Consider the following 26,590-nt stretch of genomic DNA (forward strand, 5'->3'; position numbering starts at 1 on the left):
CTTTGTGAGATATCCTAGTAATAAACATGCCATATACTTGAAACCAGATTGAATTGTCATTTCTGTTGCTTGTAACCAAGAGTTCTAAGAAACAGAACACAACCTTTAATGTAATAGACAGTGGCTGGATCAGTTTATTCTAATAACAACTGCAGAAGATAAAGGACTTTAAATGAATGCATTCTAATTCTAGCACACATGGTGAGTCCCAGTGGCCAGTGCCCAGGGTTGTCCCATCAGAGGAAGGGCAGCAGCTGTGCTAGGGGTCCACTCTGACCTCAGGTACATCTGTGCCTATTGGGCAAATATAACAGAAAACAAAATCTCTCCCCAACCCAGAAAACCCCTCCACAGAGGGAGAAGAGAAAGAAAACCATTTTATTTTTGAGTAAGCATTAAACCAGAACATCATGCCCATCACAGGCAACTCACTGAGAGACTGAAAAGATAAACAGCAACCTCACCCTTTCATCAAGTTGAGTGGATACAACCCATTCAGTACCTCATGGAGCTCTTGCAATTCAGAGCCAGGTGACATCTAAAGTGAGGCCCATCTCCTTCCAGGCAGCTGGAAGATGGAGTGTTGTCATCACCTCTCATAGAGTGACTGAGATGCAAAGGATTACTCAGAGCTCACGTATGCAGAGCACTGAGAGGCCTGAAGTGTCTGTCTGCAGGGAGAACTCCTTCAAGAGAGAAGGGTCCCAGGCACAGCACTGGGTCAGGTTTTCTCTCAGCTTTTATTGTACAGGCAAGAAAGTTACAGAAGAAACACAGGGGGTTAATCAGTCATAGTGAAAACAAACAAACTGGCTACAGGACAATCTTCATTAAAGCAGGTGTAACTTAAAATAGTTCAAGCAGTTTACCATCAAGAGGAGTAATAGAACTAAGCTATGTGACATACAGAAACAATGAAATAATCACTATAGCAGTGCTTAGCTCCCTAAGAAACTCAAAGAAACAGCTGAGGGTAAGATGTGGAACATCCCCCAACCAGTAACTAGCAGAAGAGCCTTGAAGGTTTTAGTTCACATACTTTCCCATTATTTAGGTTTAGCGGCACCAAGGGCAACTGCCCCAGAGCAATCACTTTTGCTGTGTTTCAATTCTCTTATCTACATTAAAGACTTCAGTCCTGTGAAAGTTTTTCTGGTTTTTCCCAATCTTAGCATTTCCATGTGTTTTTCTAAAGAGTTGGGCTATGACTTAAACTACAGGACTTTAGTCCTGCTAAACTAAGGACTTTGGTCCTACTACGCTATAGGCTATGGCCCTGTGAAATACATGTGTTTATTAACGTCAGTGTCCTCCACAAGGTGCTGTCTTCCTCGATGATTATGAAGGAGATCAGAGTGTGCCATCCCAACATATGCTATGAGTACACAGGCACGGGGATTATTTTGAGCTGAAGACAATTGAAGAAACCTTCTTGGAGCTTCCTTTAACTAAAAGCAGAAGCTTTGAGAAATGAGGACTGCCGGAAATCTCCTCTCTAGGGGAGTTTTTATGGCCACGCAGAAGATGGAAATTCTGCACCAAGAAGAGTCTGCACAAATAATCCTTACTAAACATCCCTTGTCTCCTATGCATGCCCTAGTCACCTTCCCATAATTCATCACCTGTTAAAAATGGTATCTGAGTGCCTGAGCCTAACAGCATCGTTGGTTTTTCCTTTTTCTCTGAAGCCTCCATGCATGTAAAATTAAAAACTTAAGATGAAAAGTGCATGCTTTTTCTCCTGTTAATCTGGCTTTTGTCAGTTTATTTTGTAGGCCCCAGTTACAAACCTAAGAAGGTAGAGGTTTTTTTCCTTCTCTACAATTACATTTCAGAAATAGCTCCAATGTCCTTCAGGATATATTCCTGAGGTGTCACACTGGCAAGAGGTTTGTTTAGCCATTAACAAGATTTACATACATTTGAATTTGAAAAAGACAGAGAATGGGGCTACTGGCTAGCTCAGTTGGTTAGAGCACAGTGTTACAGTGCCAAGGTCAAGGGTTTTGATCCCAGTGGCAAAAGAAAAAAAGAGAAGGACAGAGGATGAAGTTCTGAAAGAAAGGGTTATATGTGCCCTTACAGGGTCTCCACCACCCCCAGCAAAATGTGGATATTCAACAAATACTTGCTAAAATACTGCATCAGCCTAGGATTTCAGTATTAATGTTCTGTTAGGGACCCCTGGTTATTGGGCTGAGATGCTATTTTTCCTTTATGGTAAAACAATTGGAAACAGCCTTAATATCCTGAAAAGGAAACACTATAAAATCATTAAGGAGAATCAGAAAGCTCTTATGTATCCTGGTAAGCTGTTAGGTTTACTAAAAGACAGGTCAGACAACATATATGCACAGTTCAGTAAAAAGTCATAATTAGATGATTGTATATGCACCTCTTGAAAAATATACAAGAAACTCCATCTGAAGGGAAAATTAAGGGCTGAGAAACCCCCTCCAATTGAAAAAGATTCAATTTTCACTATATAAACTCTTGAAATTCTTATATACCATTTCTATAGATTGTCTTTTTAAAAATAAATAAAATTTTGAAGTGAAAATGTCAGCCATGTCAATTCGGAAACCAAGTCTAAACAGTTACAAGGTGGCTGTCCCTTCACTGTGACGGTCAGTGGCACTCTTTCAGTGTGATGCTGCTCCCTCCAGCCCCCGTGAAGTTATTAACATTGCAGAGAAGACGAAAGAACCAGGCACTCCTGAAAAATGGTGTGCTCCATTGAATGGAAAGGAAGACGGGCCCTCGGAAACAGGACAGCAGGGTCACGGCATCTGTGTTCAACCCTGACTCCTAGTCAGAAAAGTCCATTGTGTCGTGTAAAGACAAATCCAGGTTGTGACGGACTGAATGTCTGTGTTCCCCTGAATTCCCTATGTGGAAATCCTAACCCCAAGGTGATGGGGTTAGGAGCTGGGGCTTTGGGAGGTGATTAGATCATGAGAGTGGAGCCCTCATGAGTGGGATTGGTGCCCTAATGAAAGGGACCCTAGAAAGGGTCCTCACCCCTTCCACCATGTGAGGACACATGAAGAAGCTGCCATCTGTGAACCAGGAAATGACCTTGAGAAACTAAATCTGCTGGCACCCCATCTATGACTTCCAGCCTTCAGAACTGTGAGAAATAAATTTGTATTGTTTAAAAGCCACCCAGGCTATGGTATTTTGTTATAGCAACCTAAACAGAGTAAGACGACATAAGACAGATTAACAGGAGAAAAGCATACATATTGCATTTTTATATGTACCAGGGCACCTTCACAGGAAAATGAAGACCCCCAAAGTGGTTCGGCCTACGTGTTTACATACCAGGTTGAGTAGAGTAGTGACTTGTAAAAAAGTAACTAAATTATATGAGGCTAAACGAAGATACAAGTTATTTTAACAAGGTGTGTATTTTTCTCAGCCTCAAGTCCCCATCTCTGGTGATAAGAATCTTTCTTGTCTCCTGGTATAGGAGGGGCATGTTTCCCATGGGAGTCACGTCCTCTGCTTTCAGGAAGAAAACAGAAGTGCCTTTTTAAGTGCCTTTAGCTCAAGGTAATCCACATGCCCACCTGGCATATTTGGGGTGGCATATTCTTTCCTCTGATGCCCAGCCCTCTTTTCCTTCCATTGTTTATTTTCAGGGTTTCCGCTGCATTCTGCTGGTAAACGCTCCACTCTGAGGCTGTCTCTGTAGCATTCAGGGGCTCACAGAATTCAGTAAAAGGGGAACAAATGTCTACACTTCAGCTTACTATTCCCACATGAGTAGGACCGGCAGGACAGCAACAAAGGCCCCAGTCCTAATTGTAATAGTTTCATAGTTTTTATAAAAATGATTCAAATTTTCCAGGTGGGAGTAAATTGGTTCTCATGACGAACACTTGAAAGCAATTAACTTAAAAACATTCAAGCAATTGTTTCCTACCACAGAGGGCAGCATTACTTGTCCTGTATTTAGAAGCTATTTCCTGAGCGACCCCAGTTATATCACAAGGGGGAGAACCTGAGCCTCTCCTCAGTGCTCTCTCCTCTTCCAGCTTTTCTCAAGTCATCTTCTCTCTGCACCACCAAGTTGGTGGCATGGTATCTGGAGAGTGAGAAGGCATCCTCATGGGGCCCAGTGGGTACATCCCTGTCCTTGGCCACCCTGCCCAGTTCTCAGCACGTCTCTCCAGCTTTGGGTCCACATGGTTTTGAGTCAAGGATTCACATGGGACCTGACATGCATGTTGCCTGCAAACCCCTGGACGCAAAACCCTTGCTGGGCTTTATCAGTCCTGCTGCGCTTCCTGGACAGGTCCATGTCTTTCTGCTCAGAATTAACACTGCCTAGTACAGAGCTGTGCCCCTTCCGCACACACAGTCCTGGGATGTAACACAAATGTGTGTGTTGGAAAGGCTTCCTTGAGTACTATATTATTAGTCTGCTTCTGTTTATAACAGTCTCTGCGTACTGTTTTCTGGACAGTCCTTCAAGGATTTGTCAACAGCTTACGTACATTCTAAAAGTGGAGATTTTCAATTGTGTGCGTACTCATTTAGTTGCTATAGCGTTTGAATTGAGTCGGCAGGATATAGGCCGGGCTCAGAGGCTTCCAAATCCCACTATTGCATTCTGAGAGCCTCTTACTCACACCCCTTGCTATTCATAAGAGCACTTTTTACTATCATTGCTTCTACATGCAATACAAGCCTCCTTCACTCAACTGTAAGCCCCTGGAAAACCGAGTGGCCAGTGACAGTAGGGAATGGATTTTACTGTGTTCTCAGCACCAGACAGTGCCTGGCTTCCATTAATTTAATAAAGCCTTTAGTGAAGAATTGTAATTTGAACCAAAGAAAGAAAATTCTTACATCCGTATCCTTACAACCATTCTCAAGTTATCCCGACCTAAACTCCACTATTGGGTTCCTGGCTAACCACCCTGGTGACAGGATTTCTCCTCAAATTGATTCCTCGCCCCTCGTCCGCAGATTATCAGTCTACTTTGCAGGTCTGCGAAGCCTGTTTGAACGTGCCGGGATGTGGGCCATCTATGCCAGACACTGCTCAGGAAGTTAACTACCTGGGGTAGAGCAGCTCCTTCCACTTACGCTGTTAACATGTGACGCTGGACTTCTGGACTAACTGGAGGTGGGCTGAGAACACACACGCCTCTAACCAGCCCCACAGCAGATGGGCCAAGTTAACAATTCACCCACTCACTGGGCTTCCAACCTAATTGGCACTAAGCCGAGTTAGCGCGCGCCTAACTAGGCTGCCTTCTTCAGAAGAACAGAGGCTCCAGTCCGTGCAGACAACTAGCGGGGCTCCTAACCTAACTGGCATCAGGCTGAGGTACCGCAAACACCTCATTAGGTTTATCACCTACCTGATAAGCGAATAGAGGGGATAGAACCGGCACCGACCGCCGGAAAAAGCCCCCCTGGACGCCCGGAAACCCGCCATGTTACAGCCACTTTTTGTACCAAACGGGTGGCTCTGAAAAGAGCCTTTGGAGTGACAGGACCTCAGGGCGATCGCCCGTGGAGCCTAGACCCGCGTCCCGCGGAGACGGCGCGCCAGCTGCATGTCTCTGCGCATGATGGTGACACGCTTGGCGTGGATGGCGCACAGGTTGGCGTCCTCAAACAGCCCCACCAAGTAGGACTCGCAGGCCTCCTGGAGCGCCATCCTGGCCGACATCTGAAAGCGCAGGTCTGGCTTGAAATCCTGCGCGACCTCTCGCACCAGCCGCTGGAACGGCAGTTTGCGGACCAGCAGGGCGCTGGATTTCTGGTAGCGGCGGATCTCGCGCAGCGCCACCGAGCCGGGCCGATAGCGGTACGGCTTCATCACGCCGCCGGTGGCCGGGGCGCTCTTGCGGGCTACCTTCGCGGCCAGCTGCTTCCGCGGCGCCTTCCTGCCGGTCGACTTGGGCGCCGTCGGCTTGATGCGAGCCATGACCACAAACAGGCTCCCGCTGTCTCCGCTCCCGACTGGCACTGAGAGCCTCAGCGCTCTCACTTTTATAGAGCCCGCAGCGCTCCCATTGGTTGGCCGCCGGGTGGCGCGACGGCAGGCTATGCTCTGATTGGCTCTTAAGGCGCTCATGCACTGGGTCCCTGGGCAGGCCCCGAGGTGCTGGCATGGTGTGCCTGGTTTAACCAAAAGAACTTCAATAAGCTTTTATGGCACTGCAATTAGAGGAACATTAACCCATAACATGCAACAAAAATGATTTTGCTTTTTGGAACTATTTAACAAATAAATTTGACATTACAATTAACAGCAACATACTGTTGTATTTTTTTTTTTTTTAAAGATGACTGGTAAGGGGATCTTAACCCTTGACTTGGTGTTTGTCCTCAGCACCACGCTCTCCCAAGTGAGCTAACCGGCCATCCCTATATAGGGATCCGGAGCTGTGGCCTTGGTGTTATCAGCACCACACTCTCCCAAGTGAGCCACGGGCTGGCCCCAAATTTCTTAAATATTTTATAACCAAATTTATGTCATTTGCAATCAATGACAGTCCTACTTCTTTTTCAATTTTCAGAATTTTGCTTATAATTCTTATGTAAGTTTTGCTGGCAAAATTTTTAATTCAGTGTTAAATAGAATGGTAATAGTGGACATTCATCTTTTGTTCTCCAAGTTTGAGATAAATTAGAGCACAAGGGTTTCACCATTAAGTATAGCATTAGCTGTAAATTTTTTCTAGGTCCACTTTACCAGGTATAGAAAGATCCCTTCTATTCCTAGTTTGCCAGCAGTTTTATAATAAATGGATGTTGGATTTGGAAAATGTGTTCGTGTGTCTGTTGAGAGAATCTTTGCAATTTTTGTTTAACCTGTTAATATTCTGTATTGAATTAATTGATTTGGATGTTAAGTTGAAATTGCATCTGTAAAATAATCCCATTTGGTAATGGTGTATAATCATTTTTCCATGTTGATGAATTCAGTTTGCTAGTATTGATTGCGGATTTCTATATCTGCATTTATCATAAATTTCCATTTATAGGGCTGGCCCTGTGGCTGACTTGGGAGAGTGCAGTGCTAGTAGCGCGAAGGCCGTGGATTCGGATCCTACATAGGGATGTCCAGTGCGCTCACTGGCTGAGCGTGGTGCAGACCACATGGTGCCAAGGGTTGCGATCCCCTTACCGATAAAAAATTTTTTTTCGTTTATATTATATTTTCATGTGATTTTTTGTCTACTTCTGATATCACGGTAATGCTGCTCTCATAAAATGAATCAAGAAGTGTTATCTAATCTTTTCATGTGTGTTTGTGACTAAAAAGGGTTCGTGGACAAAAGGCTTGAGTCAGTACCTCTGTGTTTAGGCATGCTTAGGCAGGTAAAACCCCCAGGTAGCCCTCCAGCCTGCCTTTACAGAAAGCAGGAGCTAACACCACCATGACCCAGGAGGCCCCACAACACTTCTGTGGAAGTCATCAACAACAGCCAGCACCACACTTTCTACCACAGCAAGCATGCTTGCCACCACAGTAACAGCCACTACCTCTGTGCAGGTGGCCTGCAGCATATTCAGCTGCACTGAGACAAGTAGAGTCACTAGAGGAGCCTGGAAAAGGAAAAGGAAGAATTCCCCCTCAATGTCCACTCCAGAGTGATACAAAAAGAAACTGATCTACCAGATGACCAGAAATCAATGTAAAGATACTAAATATATGGGAAAAAAGAAAATGATGGGAAAAAAGAAAATGTGACACTAGCAAAGAACCAAAGTAATTCTCAAGTACTAAACCCTATAGAACAGGAAACCCTTGAAATGACTAAAAAGGAATTTCTAGTAACTATCTTAAGGAAACTGAAAGAGCTAAGACTCAGTTAGACAACACAATGAAATGAGAAAAAGTATCCAGAATATGAAGGAGGAAATTTAAAAATAAATTAATACTTTAAAAAACAATGCAGCAGAGCTCCTGGAAGTGAAGGACATATTCAATAAAATAATAATAAAAAAAAAAACCACAAGCAATAGCTTAAGCAGCAGATTAGAGCAAGCAGAAGAAAGAACTTTTGATCCACAAAATGATCTTTATTAAATAACCCAGGAAGACAAAAAAAATTGGGATGGAGGGAGAAAGGAATTTTTTTTAAATGAAGGAGGTCTAAGAGAGCTAGCAGACAACAGTAAGTGCACAAACATCTGAATCATGGGTGTTCCAAAAAGGGAGGAGAAAAGTAAAGACATTGATAATCTATTCAATGAAATAATAGGGGGAACTTTCCAGGTATACAGAGAGACCATTGCCTTCAGATTCAGGAAGCTCAAAGATGCCCAAACAGATTCAGTCCAAAAATATCCTCTACGAGACACATTATCGTCAAACTGGCAAAACTGAAAGACAGAGAGAATCCTAAAAGCAGCAAGAGAAAAATATCAAGTCACTTATAAGGGAAGCCCCATCAGAATAACAGCAGACTTCACAACTGAAACTCTACAGATGAGAAGAAAATGGGATGACACATTCAAAATACAAAAACAAAAAAACTGCTAGCCAAGAAAACTATAACCAGCAAGGCTATCCTTCAGAAATGACAGATAAATAGTGGTTTTTCCAGACAAAAAGAAAACAAAACAAAACAAAAACTGCAGGAGTTTATCACCACATGACTAGCCCTGCAAGAAATTCTCAATGGAGTCCTGCATCTGGAATCTGAAAAATAATGATCCCTACCATGAATACACAAGAATGAACAAAACCCTCTGGCAAAACACAAATGCAAATGAGAAAGAAAAAGGAAACTAAGTCTTTCCACCTCAGAAAACCAAAAAACATTGATGACCAACAATAAAAGGGGATGAAAGAAACAACATATATTTAAAACATCTAAATGAAATGTGATCAAATGCTGGGAGTAAGACAATACCTCTCAATAATAACCCTAAGTGTAAATGAGTTAGTTAAACTCTCCAGTCAACAGACACAGACTGATGGATTGGATAAAAACTAGACCTAACTATATGCTGTCTTCAAGATACTCACCTCTCCTGTAAAGATGCACACAGACTAAGAGTGAAGGGATGAAAAGAGATATAGCATGCAAATGGAAACAAAAAAATGGGCAGGAGTAGCTATTCTCATATCACATGAAATAGGTTTTAAACAAAAACCATAAAAAGAGACAAAGAATGCCACTATATAATGATAAAGGGATCTATTCAGTAAGAAGACATGACAATCACAAATATATATGCACCCAACACTGGAGAACCCAGATATATAAAGCAAACACTATCAGACCTAAAGAAAGAGATAGACCCAAGCATAATAGTAGTGGGGCACCAAACAACACTTGCTCAGCATTGGACAGACCATCCAGGCAACAGATCAACAGATAAGAATAGGATTTAAATTATACTTTAGAACAATTGGACTTGGCAGAGATCTAAAGACCATATCATCCAACAACCACAGAACACACATTCTTATCAGCACATGCAACATTCTCCAGGATACACCACGTATTAGGTCAGACATCAAGTCTCAACAACTTTAAAAACTCAAAATCACCTCAACTATCTTTTCAGACCACAATGGATTCAAACTAGAAATTAATAACAAGAGAACCTCATAACACATACAAATACATTGAAATTAAATAACAGGCTTCTGAATGACCTATGAGCCCAAGAAGAAATTAAACAGGAAATCAAAAAAATTCTAGAAAATAAGGAAAATAAAGAAAATCATATCAACATCTGTAGGTTTCTGCAAGAACAGTACTAAGAGGCAAGTTCATCACAATAAATATTTACATTGATATAATAGGAAGATTTCAAATAAACAATTTAATGCTACTCCTCAAAGAACTAGAAAAACAAGAATCATCCAATTCCAAAGTTAATAGATGGGAAGAAATAATTAAGATCAGAGCAGAAGTAAATGATATACAGACCCCCAAAATTATGCAACAGATTAATGAAACAAAATAGAAAAAGTATTCGATAGGTTAATAAAAAGAAAGAAAGAAAGAACAAAAGAAAGAAAGAAAGAAAGAAAGAAAGAAAGAAAGAAAGAAGAGAGAAGACCCAAATAACAAAAACAGAAATTAAAAAGGAGATATTACAACTGGTACCACAGAAATGCAAATAATCATTAGACACTATTACATACAACTATACACCAACAAATGTGACAGCCTAAAAGAAATGGATAAATTTCTGGACACAGACAATCTACCAAGACAGAACCAAGAAGAAATAGAAAACCTGAACAAACTAGTAACAAGCAACAAGATTGAAGCAGTAATCAGCAGTTTCCCAACAAAGAAAAGCCCAGATCTGGATGGCTTTACTGCTGGATTCTTCCAAACATTTAAAGATGAATTAATACCAATTGTCTTTAAACTATTCCAAAAAATTGAAACAGAGGCCATGCAACCAAACACACACTATGAGGCCAGCATCACCTTATACCAAACCAAACAAAGGTACAATAAAAAAAAGAAAACTAAACGTCAATACCTCTGATGAACATAGAGGCACAAATCCTAAATAAATTACTAGCAATCAGAATACAGCAACACATCAAGTAAATTATACACTGTGATCAAGAGGAATTCATCCCAGGGAGTCAAGGATGGTTCAACATATGCAAGTTAATAAATATGATACACCACATCAACTATATCAAGGACAAAAAAAAGAAAAATGATTATCTCAATACTTAACAGATACAGAAAAAGAATTCAACAAAATTCAACATCCCTTAATGACAAAGGCTCTCAGCAAATCAGGCATAAAGGAAAGTACCTCAATACAATAAAAGCCATATATGGCAAACTCACTGCCATATCATCCTGATAAAAGCTTTCAGCTTTTTTTGAAACAGGAACAAGATAAGGATGCCCACTATCACCACTCCTACTTAAGACAGTATTGGAAGTACTAGTCAGAAAAATCAGGCAAAAGAAAGAAATGAAGGGCATCCAGATTAGAAAGGACAAATTCAAACTGTTCCTGTTTGCAGATGACATGATCCTATATATAGAAAAGTCTAAAGACCCTACCCAAAAAGTCTTAGAGCAGATTAACAATTTTGGTAATGTTGCAGGATACAAAATCAATGCCCCCAAATCAGTAGCATTTGTATTCTCCAATAATGAGTTAGCAAAAAATAGATATCTAGAAAGGAAGCCCATTTATAATAGTCACCAGAAAAAATAAAATACCTAGGAATCAATTTAAACAAGGAGGTGAAAGATCTCTCCAACAAGAACTACAAATCGAATACCAGGGCTTCCAGTCAAGATGGCAGAATAAACGGTTCCCAGCGTCACTCTCTCCCACAAATCAACCAATTTACAACTGTAAAAATGTAACATCAGCCAAGCTGGGGCTGCTGGAGCACAGGGAAAGAGGAGGAGAGAGACCTATGGAGTTCATGAAGGAGGGAGAAACTACAATGAGAGAAAGAAAAAGCTGCTCTGAGCGTTTCTGGCTGCAGCTGCTTTAAGGCTGGAGCTGCGGAGCACACAGAGCAGGCGCCTGCAGAAGCCACAGCTGTGCCCTTCAGATTGTGTTACTTGGAGGCGGCAGGAGAGAAGAGGGCCTTGGCAACCCCCAGGAAAACAAGACCACTAATAGATTTCCCATGGACCCACGCAGGAGCGAGGAACCAGAACAACCAGAAAAAGGGAGCCCCTCAGAGGCTGGTGAGTCATTGCAAGGGACAGCACCAGGCCGGTCCCGTGGGACGTGTTTGTAGCACAGTCATTGGGGGAGACATGCCCACCAGGGGAACACTGAGACACAGCAAGGACAGCCAATCTGCCCCCCAATCAGCACAGGACCACTCAGAGGAGACTGGTCAGGAATGCAGAATTGCATGGGGTGCAGTTTGATGAAAAACTCAGGCCCAAATCAGAGATTCTACAGAATACAGATCCACTGGGTCTCTGGAGAGCTGGAAATACCTATAAGATCAACCATTAAACCCCGAGCTGCACAAAAAGCCTTCCCTAGGGAAACAGCAGCAAAGCAGCAATTTAAACAACCACACACTCAACTACTGGTTCCCACAGGAAGTTCCCCCGTGGTAGAAGCAAAGGACAAAAAATTAGTTCTGGCCTGGGCACACCACCAGCCACCAGCACCTTGGGGCCTGCCTGGGAACCAGAGGCTTGGATCTGCCGACCGGACCCCACTCCCACTTCCAGGCAAACTGTATCAGTGCCTCAGGGCCAGCATGGGGACCCGAGGCATGGAGAAGGGGAATGGACCCTCCTCCCACAACCAAGCACACCATGCCAGCACCTCCGAGCCCACCAGGGGACCCAAGGTATGGAGAAGGGGAACAGACCTCTCTCCCATAACCAGGCACACCTAGCCAGCACCTTGGGTACCACCCAGGGATGCAAGGTATGGAGCCAGGGACCATACCCTACTACCACAACCAGGCACACCATGCCAGCACCTTGGGGCCTGCCGAGGGACCCAGTGCATGGAGAAGGGGACTGGACCTCTGTCCCACAACCACACACACCAAGCCAGTGTCTCAAGGCCTGCCAGGGACCTGGGGCATGGAGAAGGGGACCAGACCACCCTCCTACAACCAGGCACACCATGCCAGCACCTTGGAGCGCACCTAGGGACCCAGGGAATGGAGAAGTGGACCGGACACATGCACACACGAATACATGTGTGTACATGGACAAACACATATACACACACATGCATGCATAAACATGTGTACTCTCAAACACACCCATGCTTACAAATATACACATGTGCACACAGCACACCAACTCAGGTGCACACACATGCACAACATGTACACAATTACAAAGCACATGTAGACAGAAATATACATACATATGCATACGTGCAAATGCACAAAGACGTACTCAGCCATGCACAAACACATGTACACAGAGAAACACATGTAAACACACACAGGCACACACATTACACACTGGCCCACACACAGACTCACACAGACATGCACAGGCACACACATGCGAGCACACAGGCACCCTTTGGAGTTAGAATATGTAACCCCACGCAGTGGAGATCCACAGCTTAGCCTGCCTACTTCACGGGGGTGCTGTTGGGACCGAGTTAGAAAAGGGATTTGAAAATCGTTTCCAAACTCCAAGCACCACCCTCCTCTATTTTTCTGCAATCCCGAAAGTGATGGCGTCTATGGACTGCAGACATTCGGAGTCTGTCCCCTGGGAACTTGATCAGCGCTTCCTGCGCCCTAGCTCTTGGCGTCAGCTCTCTCCCTGGTCCTCAGGGTTGGGGGACGCTGTCTACGCGGACAGAAGCCAGGGATGAGGAGCGTCCAGTGAGCTGGGGGTCTGACTCAGTCTGGGCAGAGGCTGTCATCAGGGCTCTGGTCACCTTCGGTCCCAGGGATGTTCCTTTGTTAATGCCAGGCTCATCCAGGTGACCGCGGGGCCTGAGTGTCCACGGTTCCCACGTATCACCCTCTGCAGGGACAGGACGGCCGGGAGGGGCGGGAAGGTGCCGCCGTTAGAAGGCGGGGGTGGACCGGGGTCCTGACCCAGAGGCCGCAGGAGGGTGGCCTGCAGGGCCGGTACTCACAGGGAGGTGGCCCTCGCACCACGCCAGGCGTCCGGGGCTGATCGGCGATGGCCGGGCCGCGGGGGACTTGGTGGCGTCAGCTGGGTCAGGGTGGGGGAGGGGAGGAGAGTGGAGGAGCCTCGGCGTCCTGGGACAGCCGGGAGTGGGGCCGCTTGTCCTGGGAAGGCGGATGGACAGGAGGTTTGCTGGTGGGGGAGGGGCTGGGGGACAAGGGAGGAAAGGGGGCGGCAGCCTGTCCGCTGTGTTTGGGGTGAGTCGTTGGGAGGGGAAGGGGGTCCCTGTGGAGGAGGCGGGAGAGGGCGCCCCCGTGGGCGGTCGGTGAAGGGGGTCGGGGGGACAGGCGGCAGCGAGCAGGGGCGGGTGCCCCCCTGGGAGGGTGAAGCGGGTCGCCGGGGGTAGCGATCCCCCAACTCTCCCGGGCATCGGCGGCGTCGGTCCAGGGTTGAAGAGAGGGGGCGTCCGGCTTAGGCGGAGACGGTGGGCGGGGCAGGCTGGGCTGCGGGGAGGCGACAGGTAGGTCCGGTCCCCTGGGGCGGGGCGGGGGACGTTACCAAGCCCCGAAATGCCGCCGCCCCAACCCTGACCAACCCGTGTCCGAGTCCTGGGGTTGAGCGGACAGACGAGGAAACTGAGGCTCCGGCCACGCGTGGGGTGTGGGGAAGCGAGCAGGAAAGCAGAAGGCCTTGAAGGCTGAGCAGCACCTTTCTGCCACCTCCTGGGGGTGCGAGTATGGACGGCCTGGCTGCAGGTGCGGATGGCCGGCTCTGGGTGTAGACGGCCTGGCTGCAGGTGCGGATGGCCGGCTCTGGGTGTAGACGACCTGGCTGCAGGTGTGGATGGCCGGCTCCGGGTGTAGACGGCCTGGCTGCGGGTGTGGATGGCCGGCCCTGGGTGTAGACGGCCTGGCTGCGGGTGCGGATGGCCGGCTCTGGGTGTAGACGACCTGGCTGCAGGTGTGGATGGCCGGCTCCGGGTGTAGACGGCCTGGCTGCGGGTGTGGATGGCCGGCCCTGGGTGTAGACGGCCTGGCTGCGGGTGCGGATGGCCGGCCCTGGGTGTAGACGGCCTGGCTGCAGGTGTGGATGACCGGCTCTGGGTGTAGACGGCCTGGCTGCAGGTGTGGATGGCCGGCTCTGGGTGTAGACGGCCTGGCCGCGGGTGTGGATGGCCGGCTCTGGGTGTAGACGGCCTGGCTGCGGGTGCGGATGGCCGGCTCTGGGTGTAGACGGCCTGGCCGCCGGTGTGGATGACCGGCTCTGGGTGTAGACGGCCTGGCTGCGGGTGCGGATGGCCGGCTCTGGGTGTAGACGGCCTGGCTGCGGGTGTGGATGGCCGGCTCCGGGCGTAGACGGCCTGGCTGCGGGTGTGGATGGCCGGCTCTGGGTGTAGACGGCCTGGCTTCGGGTGTGGATGGCGGGCCCTGGGTGTAGACGGCCTGGCTGCGGGTGTGGATGGCCGGCTCTGGGTGTAGACGGCCTGGCTGCGGGTGCGGATGGCCGGCTCTGGGCGTAGATGGCCTGGCTGCAGGTGTAGGCGGCCTGGCTCCCAGTGTAGACGACTGGCTTTCCCTGGGCTTCCCGGCTGGAGCTTTTCCGTGGTCTCTCCTCACTAAACACAGGAGGACGGGGTCTGGCCTTCGATTCCATGTGGCCCGGAGGGTGCGGGTGGTGGGCGCGCACAGTTCTCTGCATGAGCGAACAACTGCTGTTAATTCTACTTTACCAACCCCCGCCCGGTCCCGGAACCCTCTCTGCTGTTTACATCAATGGGGGAATGTGGCCTGAGGGTTTCCTTCAGTTTAGAAAATACAATCAGGATTAAAAAACAGCAACAAGGAAAAAACCTTTAATGAATAATTTCAAGCAGTTCCACCCAAGACAACAGGACAATGAACTCCATAAATAAACAATCCAAATGAGCATTTTACTGCATTTTCTTCATCTGCTCTGTTGTTTTGTCTTGACGGAAGGGTTTTCTTTTTCTAAAAGCAAATCCCAGACATCAGTAGTTTCACTTCCAGAAGTTTCATGAGCATCTTACCGATAGTCAAGGCTTTGCCTACCCAACACAATTGACAGTAATTCCTGCTTTTTCTGACCTTTGATTCCTGTTCAGATTTCACCTATTACCTAAAACGTGCATGTGTAAAAAGTTGGTTTGTTTGAGTCAGGATCCTAACACTGTTTAGAGGTCTTTTAAGAACTTACATTAGTATTGTTTCTCTTTTCTTTTTCTTATACTTTTTTCTTCATCTTTTTCTACTTCATCTTTTTAATGCTGTAGGGGAGGGGGATATGGCTTCCCTCTTCCCTTCTGGGTTCTTTGAATGGACTACGAATTAAATTGACATAAGACAGATCAACAGGAGAAAAACTATGTTAATTGTGTTCATAGGTACAGGAGTCCCGCAAAACATGAGACTCAAGGAAGGGCCAGATGACTGGAGTTTGTACAGCGTCCTGAGCTACAGAAAGGAATAGAGCTGGGGCTTCTGGGCATGGTGACAAGTTACAGGAGGGTGAATAAAGGTTGTCTTGTTATGCAGAAGGAAAAATAAATCCAGAGGGTAGCTCCTTTCCCCAGAACACTCCCCCCGCCCCCCGTTTTTCTGGTGTGGGACTAAACAGAGACCACCTAATGAGAAGAGGCAAAAGGCTATTTACTCAGGGCTTGCAGGTAACAGAGCCCTGTCTTCTCCACAGCGCAGGTTACTGGAGGAACACTGAGCGCACATGCACCCGAAGCTGTCCTGGGATAGGCTCTGAGATCTGCCCTGTGCCTGGGGGTGTTTGCTGGGGTTCTGGCCTGTGTGGGAAGCCCAATCAGGTGGGGCAGGTGCACAGAAGCAGCTCTGGCCAAGGTGCTTGTAGAAAGCAGAGGGAGGCTGTGGACGATGGTGCAGGATATTGGAGAAAATGAAATGGAAAAATCATCCCATAGGACTGAGGAGCACTTGAGTGCCTGAGACTTTGGACTTCAGGGTCTCACCTCACCCCACGACAACCTGATGGAGCCAGCGCGGGACTGGCAGCATATCTAGCTCTTTTCTACTTATTTGGTTTTGTGAAGTTTGTATGATTTTAATTTTAATTATTTTTGTTTCCATCCATGTTTGCACCATGAGTCTGAGGGATGGAAACCCAAATTCCAAATCAAACAACTATTATTTGAAATTTACAAAACTGGGTGTAGAAAAATATGAATAAACTTTCAAATGAAAAGTCTTATGTTTGTAGCATTTCTTTTTCTGAGGTGTAGGGGAGAAAAACCTTTTCCTATACTCTCTTAGTGAATTAAACTGACAAAAGACAGTTTAACAGAAGAAAACCTTATATATTTCATTTGGTGTTAACTGTTTTTTATTTATTTTCTTTTCTTTCTTCTTTTTTTCTTTTCTTTCTTCTTTTTTTTTTTTTTTTTTTTTTTTTTTGGTGGTTGGCTGGTGAGGGGATCTAAGCCAGTGTCATAACGCCTCGCTCTAACCAACCGAGATAACTGGCCGTCCTGATGCTAACTTTTTAAATAATGTGCATGGGGGCTTCACAGATGTTAAAACAAAACCAAAAAACATAAATAGCTAAAAAGCGTGGGGACTTATAGCCACTGTAACAACAGGTGATAAATTGTGGGTAAGTGACTAGAGGAAGGGAAGCAGAGGAGGTCTGGGCTTCTTGCTGGTAAATTGTGGGAAGGCAAATACATAAGGAAACATAATAGATAAGGGTCATTTAACAAGATTTATTTACACAGATCTGCCTCGGTGCTGTCTCTGCATTTGGTGACAGGATTGTTCTCGTGTGGGAGAGGGGGACACCTTCACAAGGAGGAATTTACATTCTCCATTTAGGAAGACAGAGGGAAGGCAGAGAGTTCTTTCTGTGTCGATAAGTGCATGAGCGGAGTAAGACATAACCACAGTGACCCGATTATTATACAACATGTACGTATCAAAGCATCAGATCGTTCCCCATAGATAGTATAATCAAAATGTCAATAACATTTCTTTAAGGATGATAAAAATGTCAGCAATTTTAATAATACAAATCAACTTAAAGCCACATAAGGGGCGGCTACACATCTATGAGAATGGCTAAAAGCCAGGGCTCGGGCCGGGCCGAGCCGCCAGCCCTCGCGAGCCCGGAAAAAGCGAGCGGAGAAGAGCCGAGGCCTGGAGCGGTTCCCACGGGAGAGGCTCCGCAGCCGAATTGCTCTCGTGCGGCGGGCGGGCGGCTGCGGATCCCCCAGCGTCAGGAGGCCGGGGGAGCCCCGGTCCGGCACCGGAGGGCGGCCGGGCGGGCGGCGGGGCAGGTGCTCCCCTGAGCCCCCTGGCGGTGGCGGACCCGGGGCTGTCACAGGCGCCGACCACGGTTGTCTGCCGCACCGCCGCGGGCAGCGTCCCCCTCCCCGGCACGCGGCACGCCGGCGGCGGACTCCGGCACCTGGGAGCGCATCGGCCAGCTCAGGGCACAAGGCGAGCGGGCACCTTCCTGCGCAGCTGGAGCAGGTCCCGCGCGCTCCCCCGGGGCCGGCAGCCTCCGAGTCGTGCGCTCACGCGGCGGGGCCCTGCGATCGGCCCGCGCCCAGCGACTGCGGTTCCTGCGGTGCGTCTGCAGCCAGCCTTTGCTCTTGCGGGAACAAGTGACCCAGGCATCTCACATTGCAATATGGTAGAAGCAGAGAGAGCAGAGCAGAGACTAACCTCTCATGTGCTCTACTTTTAAAGTCCTCAGAACCATGCCCCTGGCCACTATTATTAGTCCATTCACGAGGGCGTGGTCCTACAATCTATTCAGCTCTTCAAGGCTCCACCTGTCAATTATCATCATAGGATCTCCCACCCTCAACAGTTAGGATGGGGATTAAGCGTCAGTGAGGTTGGGGTGGGGGGCATCCGATCTACAGCAGTTCTTAACAAACTACACATAGAAGGTATGTGCCTCAGTACAATAAGGGCCATATATGGAAAATCTACAGATAATGTTATGTTGAATGGGGAAAAGCTGAAATCCTTTCCTGTTATATTAGGAACAAGACAAAGACACCCACTTTCTCCACATCTATTCAACACAATAGTGGAAGTCCTAGCCAGACCAATGAGACAAGAGAAAGAAATAAAAGGAACCCAAGACGGACAGGAGGAAGTCAAACTGTTTCTTTCTGCCGATGACATAATCTTATATATAGGAAACCCTAAGAGACTCTCCAAAAAAAAATTTAAGAACTAATAAAGGAATTCAGTAAAGTTACAGGATACCAATCAACGTACAAAAGTAGCATTTCTATATACTAGTAGTGAACTATCTGAAAAAGAAATTAAGAAAACAGTTCCTTTTAAAATAGCTACCATAAATATACTTAAAAATAAACTTAACTAAGGAGGTGACAGATTTCTACAATAAAACTATAAAACTTTGAAGAAAATATTGAAAAGGACTGAGATCAATGGAAAGATATCCTGCGTTCACGGTTTTGAAAATTTCATTTTGTAAAATGGCCATTCCACCCAAAGTGATCCACAGGTTTAATGTAATTCCTATCAAAATACCAATGATATTCCTCACAAAAATAGGGGGAAAAAACCCTAAAGTACATATGGAAACAAAAAAGGCTCTCAAATAGCCAATTCAATCTTGAGAAAAATGAACAGAGATGGAGGCATTATACTACCTGAATTTAAAATATGCTACAAAGCTATAGTAACCAAAACTGCATGGTACAGGTACCAAAACAGACACCTAGATTAATGAAACAGGATAGAGAGCCCAGAAATCAATTTATGCATCTACAGACCACTGATCTTTGACAAAGGCACCAAGAATATTTGCTGTAGATTGAATGCCACCCCCCCAACTAACATCAATGAGATTTCATCCCCACTGTAAATGTTGAGGGTGGGAAATCCTATTATGGTAATTGAAAGGTGGGGACTTGAAGAAGTGATTAGACTGTAGGACCATGTCTAGTGAGTGGATTAAAAATGGCAGTCATGGGCATGGTTCTCAGGGCTCTAAAAAGAAAGTGCATGAGGAACTATCTCTCTGCACCACCATTTCTGCCAGTGAGACCTCTGTGTTGCTGTAAAGCCACCACCAAAGAAGGCCCTCACCATAAGTGTTCCATGGCCTATGGGCTTCCCAGACTATAAAACTTTAAACAATAAATTTTGGTTTTTTAAAAGTTACCCAGTTCCAGGTATTTTGTTATAAGCGACAGAAATGGACTAATACAATATATATATATATATATATATTCAGGAAAAGAAAGTCTCTTTAATAAATGGTGCTGGGAGAACTGGATATCCACATGCTGAAGAATGAGACTATACTCCTACTTGTCATCATACACAAAAATCAAATCAAAATGGATTAAAGATTTACATGTAAAACTCAAACTGGTGAAACTACTAGAAGAAAACATAGGGAAAATGGTCCCCTATGGAAACGACATGGGGCTGGGCAAGAGATTTTTCAAAATAAGTCTTCAAAAGCACAAGCAATAAAAGCAAAAATAGACAAGTAGGATTATATCAATCGAAAAAGAATTCGCATATCAAAGGAAACTTTTAATAGAGTAAGGAGACAATCTACAGAATGGGGGCCGCCTCATGCATGCCTGCAGCAAACAGTCCTTAGTACAGTTCATTGTAACATCAGAAACATGGTTTGAACATCAGGTATTGCACACAGGTATTGATGTTCAATGCTGTACCCCACAGATATGAACAATCAGTTATGTTTCAATAAAAAGAAAGAAAGAAAGAAAGAGAAAGAAAAAGAAAGAAAGAAAGAAAAAGAAAGAAAGAAAGAAAAAGAAAGAAAGAAAGAAAGAAAGAAAGAGAAAGAAAGAAAGAAAGAAAGAGAAAGAAAGAAAGAAAGAAAGAGAGAGAGAGAGAGAAAGAAAGAAAGAAAGAAAGAAAGAAAGAAAGAAAGAAAGAAAGAAAGAAAGAAAGAAAGAAAGAAAGAAAGAAAGAAAGAAAGCCCACAAACAGCCAGGAGCTGTAGAAAAAGGGAATGAACGGTGCCTTTCAAACGTTTGCACTTGCATTCAATCTTTCCAGCTCTTGGGCCTATTCCACGGGGTCAGATGAATTCCTCATCCAGAGACTAAAGTTCCCACCACGCTGAACACGGCAGAACCACAGAAGAATAATCCACCATCCAAACAGGCCTCCTAATCGCCTCCCGCACACCCCGGCACTGCCAAATGTGGGGTCTGTTGCACAACTGTTGGCTGCTGCCGGGACAGCCCTGCCCTACTCAAAAACTCTCAGGATTCCTCCACTGCTTTCCATGGAAGATACTGGGCCCTTTCAGGAACAAACCAGTCTCTCCGAATTCCGTCTCCACTGCTCGCACCGCAAAGCCATCCACACAGCCCCGCTGGCCTAGCAGGGTCCTCGGAGCAAGCCTTGCACACTCGCGTGCGCGTGCCAACGCCACAGACCCCACGCCTGCCCGCCCGGCCCACCGCTCCAGGGTCAGGCCGCCTTCCGTCCTCACACAGCGCTGCCACTCCAGCCCAGTCACAGCGCTGCCACTCCAGCCCAGTCACAGCGCTGCCACTCCGCTGCCTCCTCCGCACGCCTTGCCGAATAGTCGCATTCCCTTCTGTGTCTCTACGTTTTGACTTTCTTTTATTGTAAGCAATCTGCGTGTCGAACACACAGCAATAGCGCCGAGTGCGTGTGCTCCAGCGTGCTGAATCGGCTGCCTGAGTGAGTCAGAATTTACAGACCCAGCGTCCTGCTTAGCTCTCATGCTTCACCTATTCCTTGGCACTGAGCAAGTCCCACTGTGAGGTGGCTTAGACCTCGGTACGTATCAGACAGGAAACGAGTCAACTATTCCCAGATTTTGGAAAGTGAAAGGGGAGGTGGAAACCATCCAGCCTCTCTTCTCACCTGTAGCTGAGAAAGCCAAGGCTTAGGCAGATTAAATGGCACATGCAAGATCAAGTGTGAAGTGACAGGCCACGTCATAACGGGTTCTGCTAAGCCCTGGCTCGTCCTATTGCATGACTTGGCCTGCCTGCCACACACGTACGTCCACAAAACCAGATGGCCTTACTAACCCCTCAGGAACATAGTGTTGTCTCCAGGGTAAGTAACAAGGGATGAACCAAAAGCACGGAAGTGGGTGGTGTCTCGGGGCTGTTATTCCTCCAGCCAGCCATGCGGAAGGACGTGCCTGTGCACAAGGTGCTGCACTCCATGGCAGGAGGCAAGGGGAAGAGAAAATAGTCCCAGTACTTCCAGGTCACAGCTTAGAGTAGTCAAGTAAAAATATACCTTCTGATAATTATGAAATAAAAGTGGGAGCAAAGTCTTAGAAAACATAGAAGGAGGAATTCCCTCTGAATGGAAGAAGACAGAAGCTGTGGTTTTTGAAGGAGCTCAAGTAAGAGTGTACAAAGAAGCAGGAATAAATAATCAGGTGAATCAAAGCCCACGGTGTGTTCAGGGTTAGAAGAAATATATTGAATGAACTACGCCCTTTCCTTGCAATACTATCGGATATTCTAGGTACTGAGCAGGAAATGACATTAAATGAAGAATCAATAAAACAAGAATCTTAAATTAATGCACAGTGTTCAAGTAAATAGATTCTTTTAACCTTTTCCAAAAACAATAACTGAACATTTGATTCTTTCTGAAGTACAGTAAAATTAAAGTGTTATTGTTATTATATTAAACTTATAAGGGAAACCAGAATGTTCACCAAATATATTTTATCCTCAATGTTTTTGTACATTTAAAAGAAACTGAGGCCTTTTAATATTATTTTAACCCATGTATCTTTGCCAAGTAGCAGCCAAAAGAGGTATATTATATTATAAATGAATAAATGAAAGAATTTGTAGGAATGTGTTCATGAAAACACTGATCACCCTTATTTACAAAAGCACTGCGGGCTGCCACCTTCAGATAACTGAATAAAAATCTGCTTTATTACCCATAAATTTCATCATATCTGAATTCAGACAAGATGAACTTTATGGCTGTATAAAATGACCTCATGGTATAAAACTTTTTAAAAAGCAAACATCAAACTATTTTATACATATCAATAATAGTTTGGCTACAGTGACCTTTATGTCTCTCTTAAAAAATATTATTATGTTTTTGCCTTCTTTCCCTTGTATATCTCATAATCACATGGAGAAGCAATAAAAATAAAGTTCATTATGCAAGATTATTATTTACACACCCCTTACAGATCAGCTGCAAAAAAAGAAAGAAAGAAAATTATTATTGACACAAAGGCAATAAGAATTTTATCTGTCAGCAGGTTTTAGAACTAAGTGAAAGTTCACTCAGTCTATTTCTGTGTTAGCTAACTCAACAAGAATCCTTTATAAGAAGGAAATAGAGGAAAATGAAACAAAATTAAACCTAGGTGTAAAAGATCAAGGATGTAAAAGACCTGTATACTGAAAACTATAAAATAGTGATTAAAAAAAAAAAAACCCGGAAGAAAACACAAATAAGTAGAAAGATATCCCATGTTCATGCATTGGAAGAATATTGTGAAAACATCCATACTACTCAAAGTGATTTACATGTTCAATGCAATCTCTATCAAAATTCCAAGGTATTTTCCACAGAAAAAAAAATTCTTAAATTTGTATAGAACCACAAATGACCTCAAATGGCCAAAATAATCTTGAGTAAAAAGAACAAAGCTGGAGGCTTCTCCCTCCTTGATTTGTAATCAAAAGAGTTTAGTACTGAAATAAAAACAGATGTGCAGCCCAGTGGACCAGGACAGAAAATGCAGAAATAAACCAATATAGTTATGGTCAATTGACTTTTGACAAAGATGTGAAGAACACACAATGGGGAAAGAACAGTCTCTTTAATAAATGATTTTGGAAAAACTGGATATCCACATGCAGAAGTAAGTAACTGGCCCCTTATCTCACACCAGACACAGAAATCAACTCAAAAATAGATTAAAGACTTAAATATAAGACATGAAACTATAAAGCTATTAGAAGAAAACATAGGACTATGTTAAGTGAAATAAGCCAGGCACAGACGGGAAATACCAGATGTCTTCACCCATAAGTGGGAGCTAAGAGAGAAAGAAGGAAGGAAAGATCACAGTGGTGCTTTGGACTGCCAGAGGGAGAGAACATACCTAGGGCTGTTGAGGGCATGGAGGGGTTGAGAGGGGGAAGATGGGAAGAGGGTGTGTGGGGGGCATGAGGAATAATGACAATTTGGGGTAATGGGCATGCTGATGGTATTGATCTGATCATTACATCTTGGACACAGGTGGTGATGGTCAGCTTTGTACCACACGAATATGCATAATCAGTAAAAGAAAGAAAGAAAGAAAATAAAGAAAAAATAAACAAAGAAGAAAATGTAGGAAAAATTCTCTATAACATTGATCTCGGTAATAACTTTTTGACATGACTCCAACAGCAAAAATAGACAAATGGAATGGTATCTGTTGCTTTGCGTTGTTTGCCCCCCACGGATTTGTCACCCCACTTCCCCTGGGTGATGGAGATGCAAAGGATGACTCAAAGCCCATTTCTTCCGAGCAGTGAGAGGCCCCAAAGTGGTTAATCTCCCACAGAAACCCTCAAGCGAGAGGGATCCCTTCCTTGGGAAATTAATGCCAAATTGGGGTTCTTTTCCTGCATTTATTTTCCAGACCAGGAAGTTACAGGAAGAGACATAGGTGGGGTAATAGTTTAACAGTATAGGCTGATAACTTTCAGTGAAACAAGCCAGATGACATTCCAGTAAGGCAATCAAGTGGTCCTATCAACAACACTTTGATCTTAGCAAACATTCCTTCTTGACAACAATTGCTCAGTATCTTTACATAACAATCAGTAACTAGTCTGTCTGTGAGCCAGCAACCTGCTGTGCCACAAATCTTTATCTTACACCAGAGACTTACAGTCTGAGGAGAATTTCCAGTCCTCCACAAGGTCAATATTTGAAACTGCAAGGCTTTGGAAAACCAGGCCCTGTGAAGTACATATGTTTTATAGTATATCCCCCAGGCATCCAACTAAAAAGCTTCTGCACAGAAAAAAAAAAATTTAAAAATTGAAGAGAAAATCCACAAAATGGGAGAACATATTTGCAAATGATACATCTGATTGGGGGTTAATATCCAAGATATATAAGAAACTCAAACAACTCAATAGAAGAAAAATATGATTTAAAAATGGGCAAAGGATATAAACAGATATTTCTCAAAAGAAGATACATAAATGGCCAACAGGTACATGAAAAAATGCTCAGCGTTACTAATCATTAGGGAAATGTAAATTAAAACCACAATATCACTTCACACCTGTTAGAATGGCTGTTATCAAAAAGATAAAAGATAATTGTTCTAGAGAATGTAAAAAAAAAAAAAAGGAACACATCATAGGTGGGAATGTAAATTAGTACAGCCATTATGGAAAACAATATAAAAATTCCTCAAAACACAAAAAATAGAACCACCATACAAACCAGTAACCTTACTTCTGGATATATATCTGAAGGAACTTTAATTAATACATTGAAAGGAGATCTACACTTCCATGTTTATCTCAGCACTATTTACAATAGCCAAGATATGGAAACAAACTAAACATCCATCAATGGATGAATGGATAATAAAAAGTGTGGTATATACACACAATGAAATACTGTTCAGCCGTAGAAAAGGGGGAAACCCTGTCATGTGCATCAATGTGGATGAATCTGGAGGACATTTTGCTAAGTGAAATCAGCCATGCCCAAAAAGACAAATACCATGTGATCTCGTTTCCATGTGGAATCAAAGTTGAACTCATCGAAGTAGAGTGTAGAACAACGGTTCCCAGAGGCTGGGGGTCGGGAGGAAGAGAGAGGGGAGTTGTTTGTCAAGAATAAATAGCTTCAGAGCGACAGGAGGAGGTGGTGTTGAGAACTAGGGCACAGCACTGTGACCACAGGCAGTGTATTTGCTTTAGTCAGTTTCCTGTTGCTTATAACAGAATACCTAAAACTGTGTCATTTTTAAAAAAAATTGTATCTACAGTCTTGGAGGCTGAAAAGTCCAAGGTCAGGGATCATCTGGTTGATGGTCTTTTTCCTGGTGGGGACTCTGCAGACTCCTGAGATGGCACAGGCATCAGATGATGAGAGGGCAAGAGTGTGCTAATGATTTCTCCCTCTCCTTGTAAAGCCACCACTTTTACTCATATGATAAACCATTAACCCATTAACCCATTCATTCTTGAAAGGATTAATTTCTTCACGAGGGCATAGTCCTCATGATCCAACAACCTCTTAAAGGCCCCACCTCTGAAACACTCAGATTTCCCATCCTATTAATACTGTTACAATGAGGATTAAGTTTCAATTTGTGTTTTGGAGGAGACATTCACATCATAGCAGTATTATATATTTCAAAATAACTAAGAGTAGATTTCAAATGTCTCACCCTAAAAGATGATAGGTAAGTGAAGCAATGGATGTGTTAACTGGCTTGGTTTAATCGTGCCACCTTATATACCTGTACATACAAGAGTCCTTCAGAAAGTTTGTGGAAAAATTGAATGAAAAGATGAAATAAATCTTTCCATAAATTTTTGAAGCACCCCTATATATCTAAACATCACATTCCACCCTATAAATGTATATAACTATTATATGTCAATCAAAAATAAAATAACAGTATAGCTACTTTTATGAAGAAACTGATTTTGTCTTGCCTTGTTGTTAAAAAATTAAATTATTATGAATTTTTCTAAATTTATCTCATTCAAAATTTATGCCCCTTCACACAGGCAAGAATAAAAGGGTTTCAAGTAAGTTGCTGAAAGTTTTATGCCATCTTTACATGTTTAAAATTATGAAAACCAGACATTTACTAATTTCTTATCACTATTAAACTTGATAAATTCCTCAAATATGATAACTTATCGACAATTAGGAACCAACTAGTAATAGCAGTATTAATCTAGTAAAACAGGTTAAAAATGGGTGTGTTATGGTCATTGTTTATGTGATACATATCTTACA

The 26,590-nt window shown here is 44.3% G+C and overlaps 1 protein-coding gene across 1 annotated transcript; it reads right to left on the bottom strand.

Annotated features, from left to right (window-relative positions):
- Nucleotides 1–5,536: 5,536 nt before the first annotated feature.
- LOC134376087 (histone H3.1-like) lies at nucleotides 5,537–5,947 on the bottom strand. The gene has a single exon (XM_063094763.1). It carries the CDS (start codon nucleotides 5,945–5,947, stop codon nucleotides 5,537–5,539), a length of 411 nt encoding a protein of 136 aa, XP_062950833.1.
- Nucleotides 5,948–26,590: the final 20,643 nt, after the last annotated feature.

The sequence above is a fragment of the Cynocephalus volans genome, chromosome 4 (assembly GCF_027409185.1).
Source record: "Cynocephalus volans isolate mCynVol1 chromosome 4, mCynVol1.pri, whole genome shotgun sequence".
In the NCBI taxonomy this organism is placed as follows: domain Eukaryota; kingdom Metazoa; phylum Chordata; class Mammalia; order Dermoptera; family Cynocephalidae; genus Cynocephalus; species Cynocephalus volans.

Excerpts from the sequence above, each read along its gene's own strand:
- LOC134376087 (XM_063094763.1), bottom strand. The coding sequence starts at position 5,947 with ATGGCTCGCATCAAGCCGACGGCGCCCAAGTCGACCGGCAGGAAGGCG.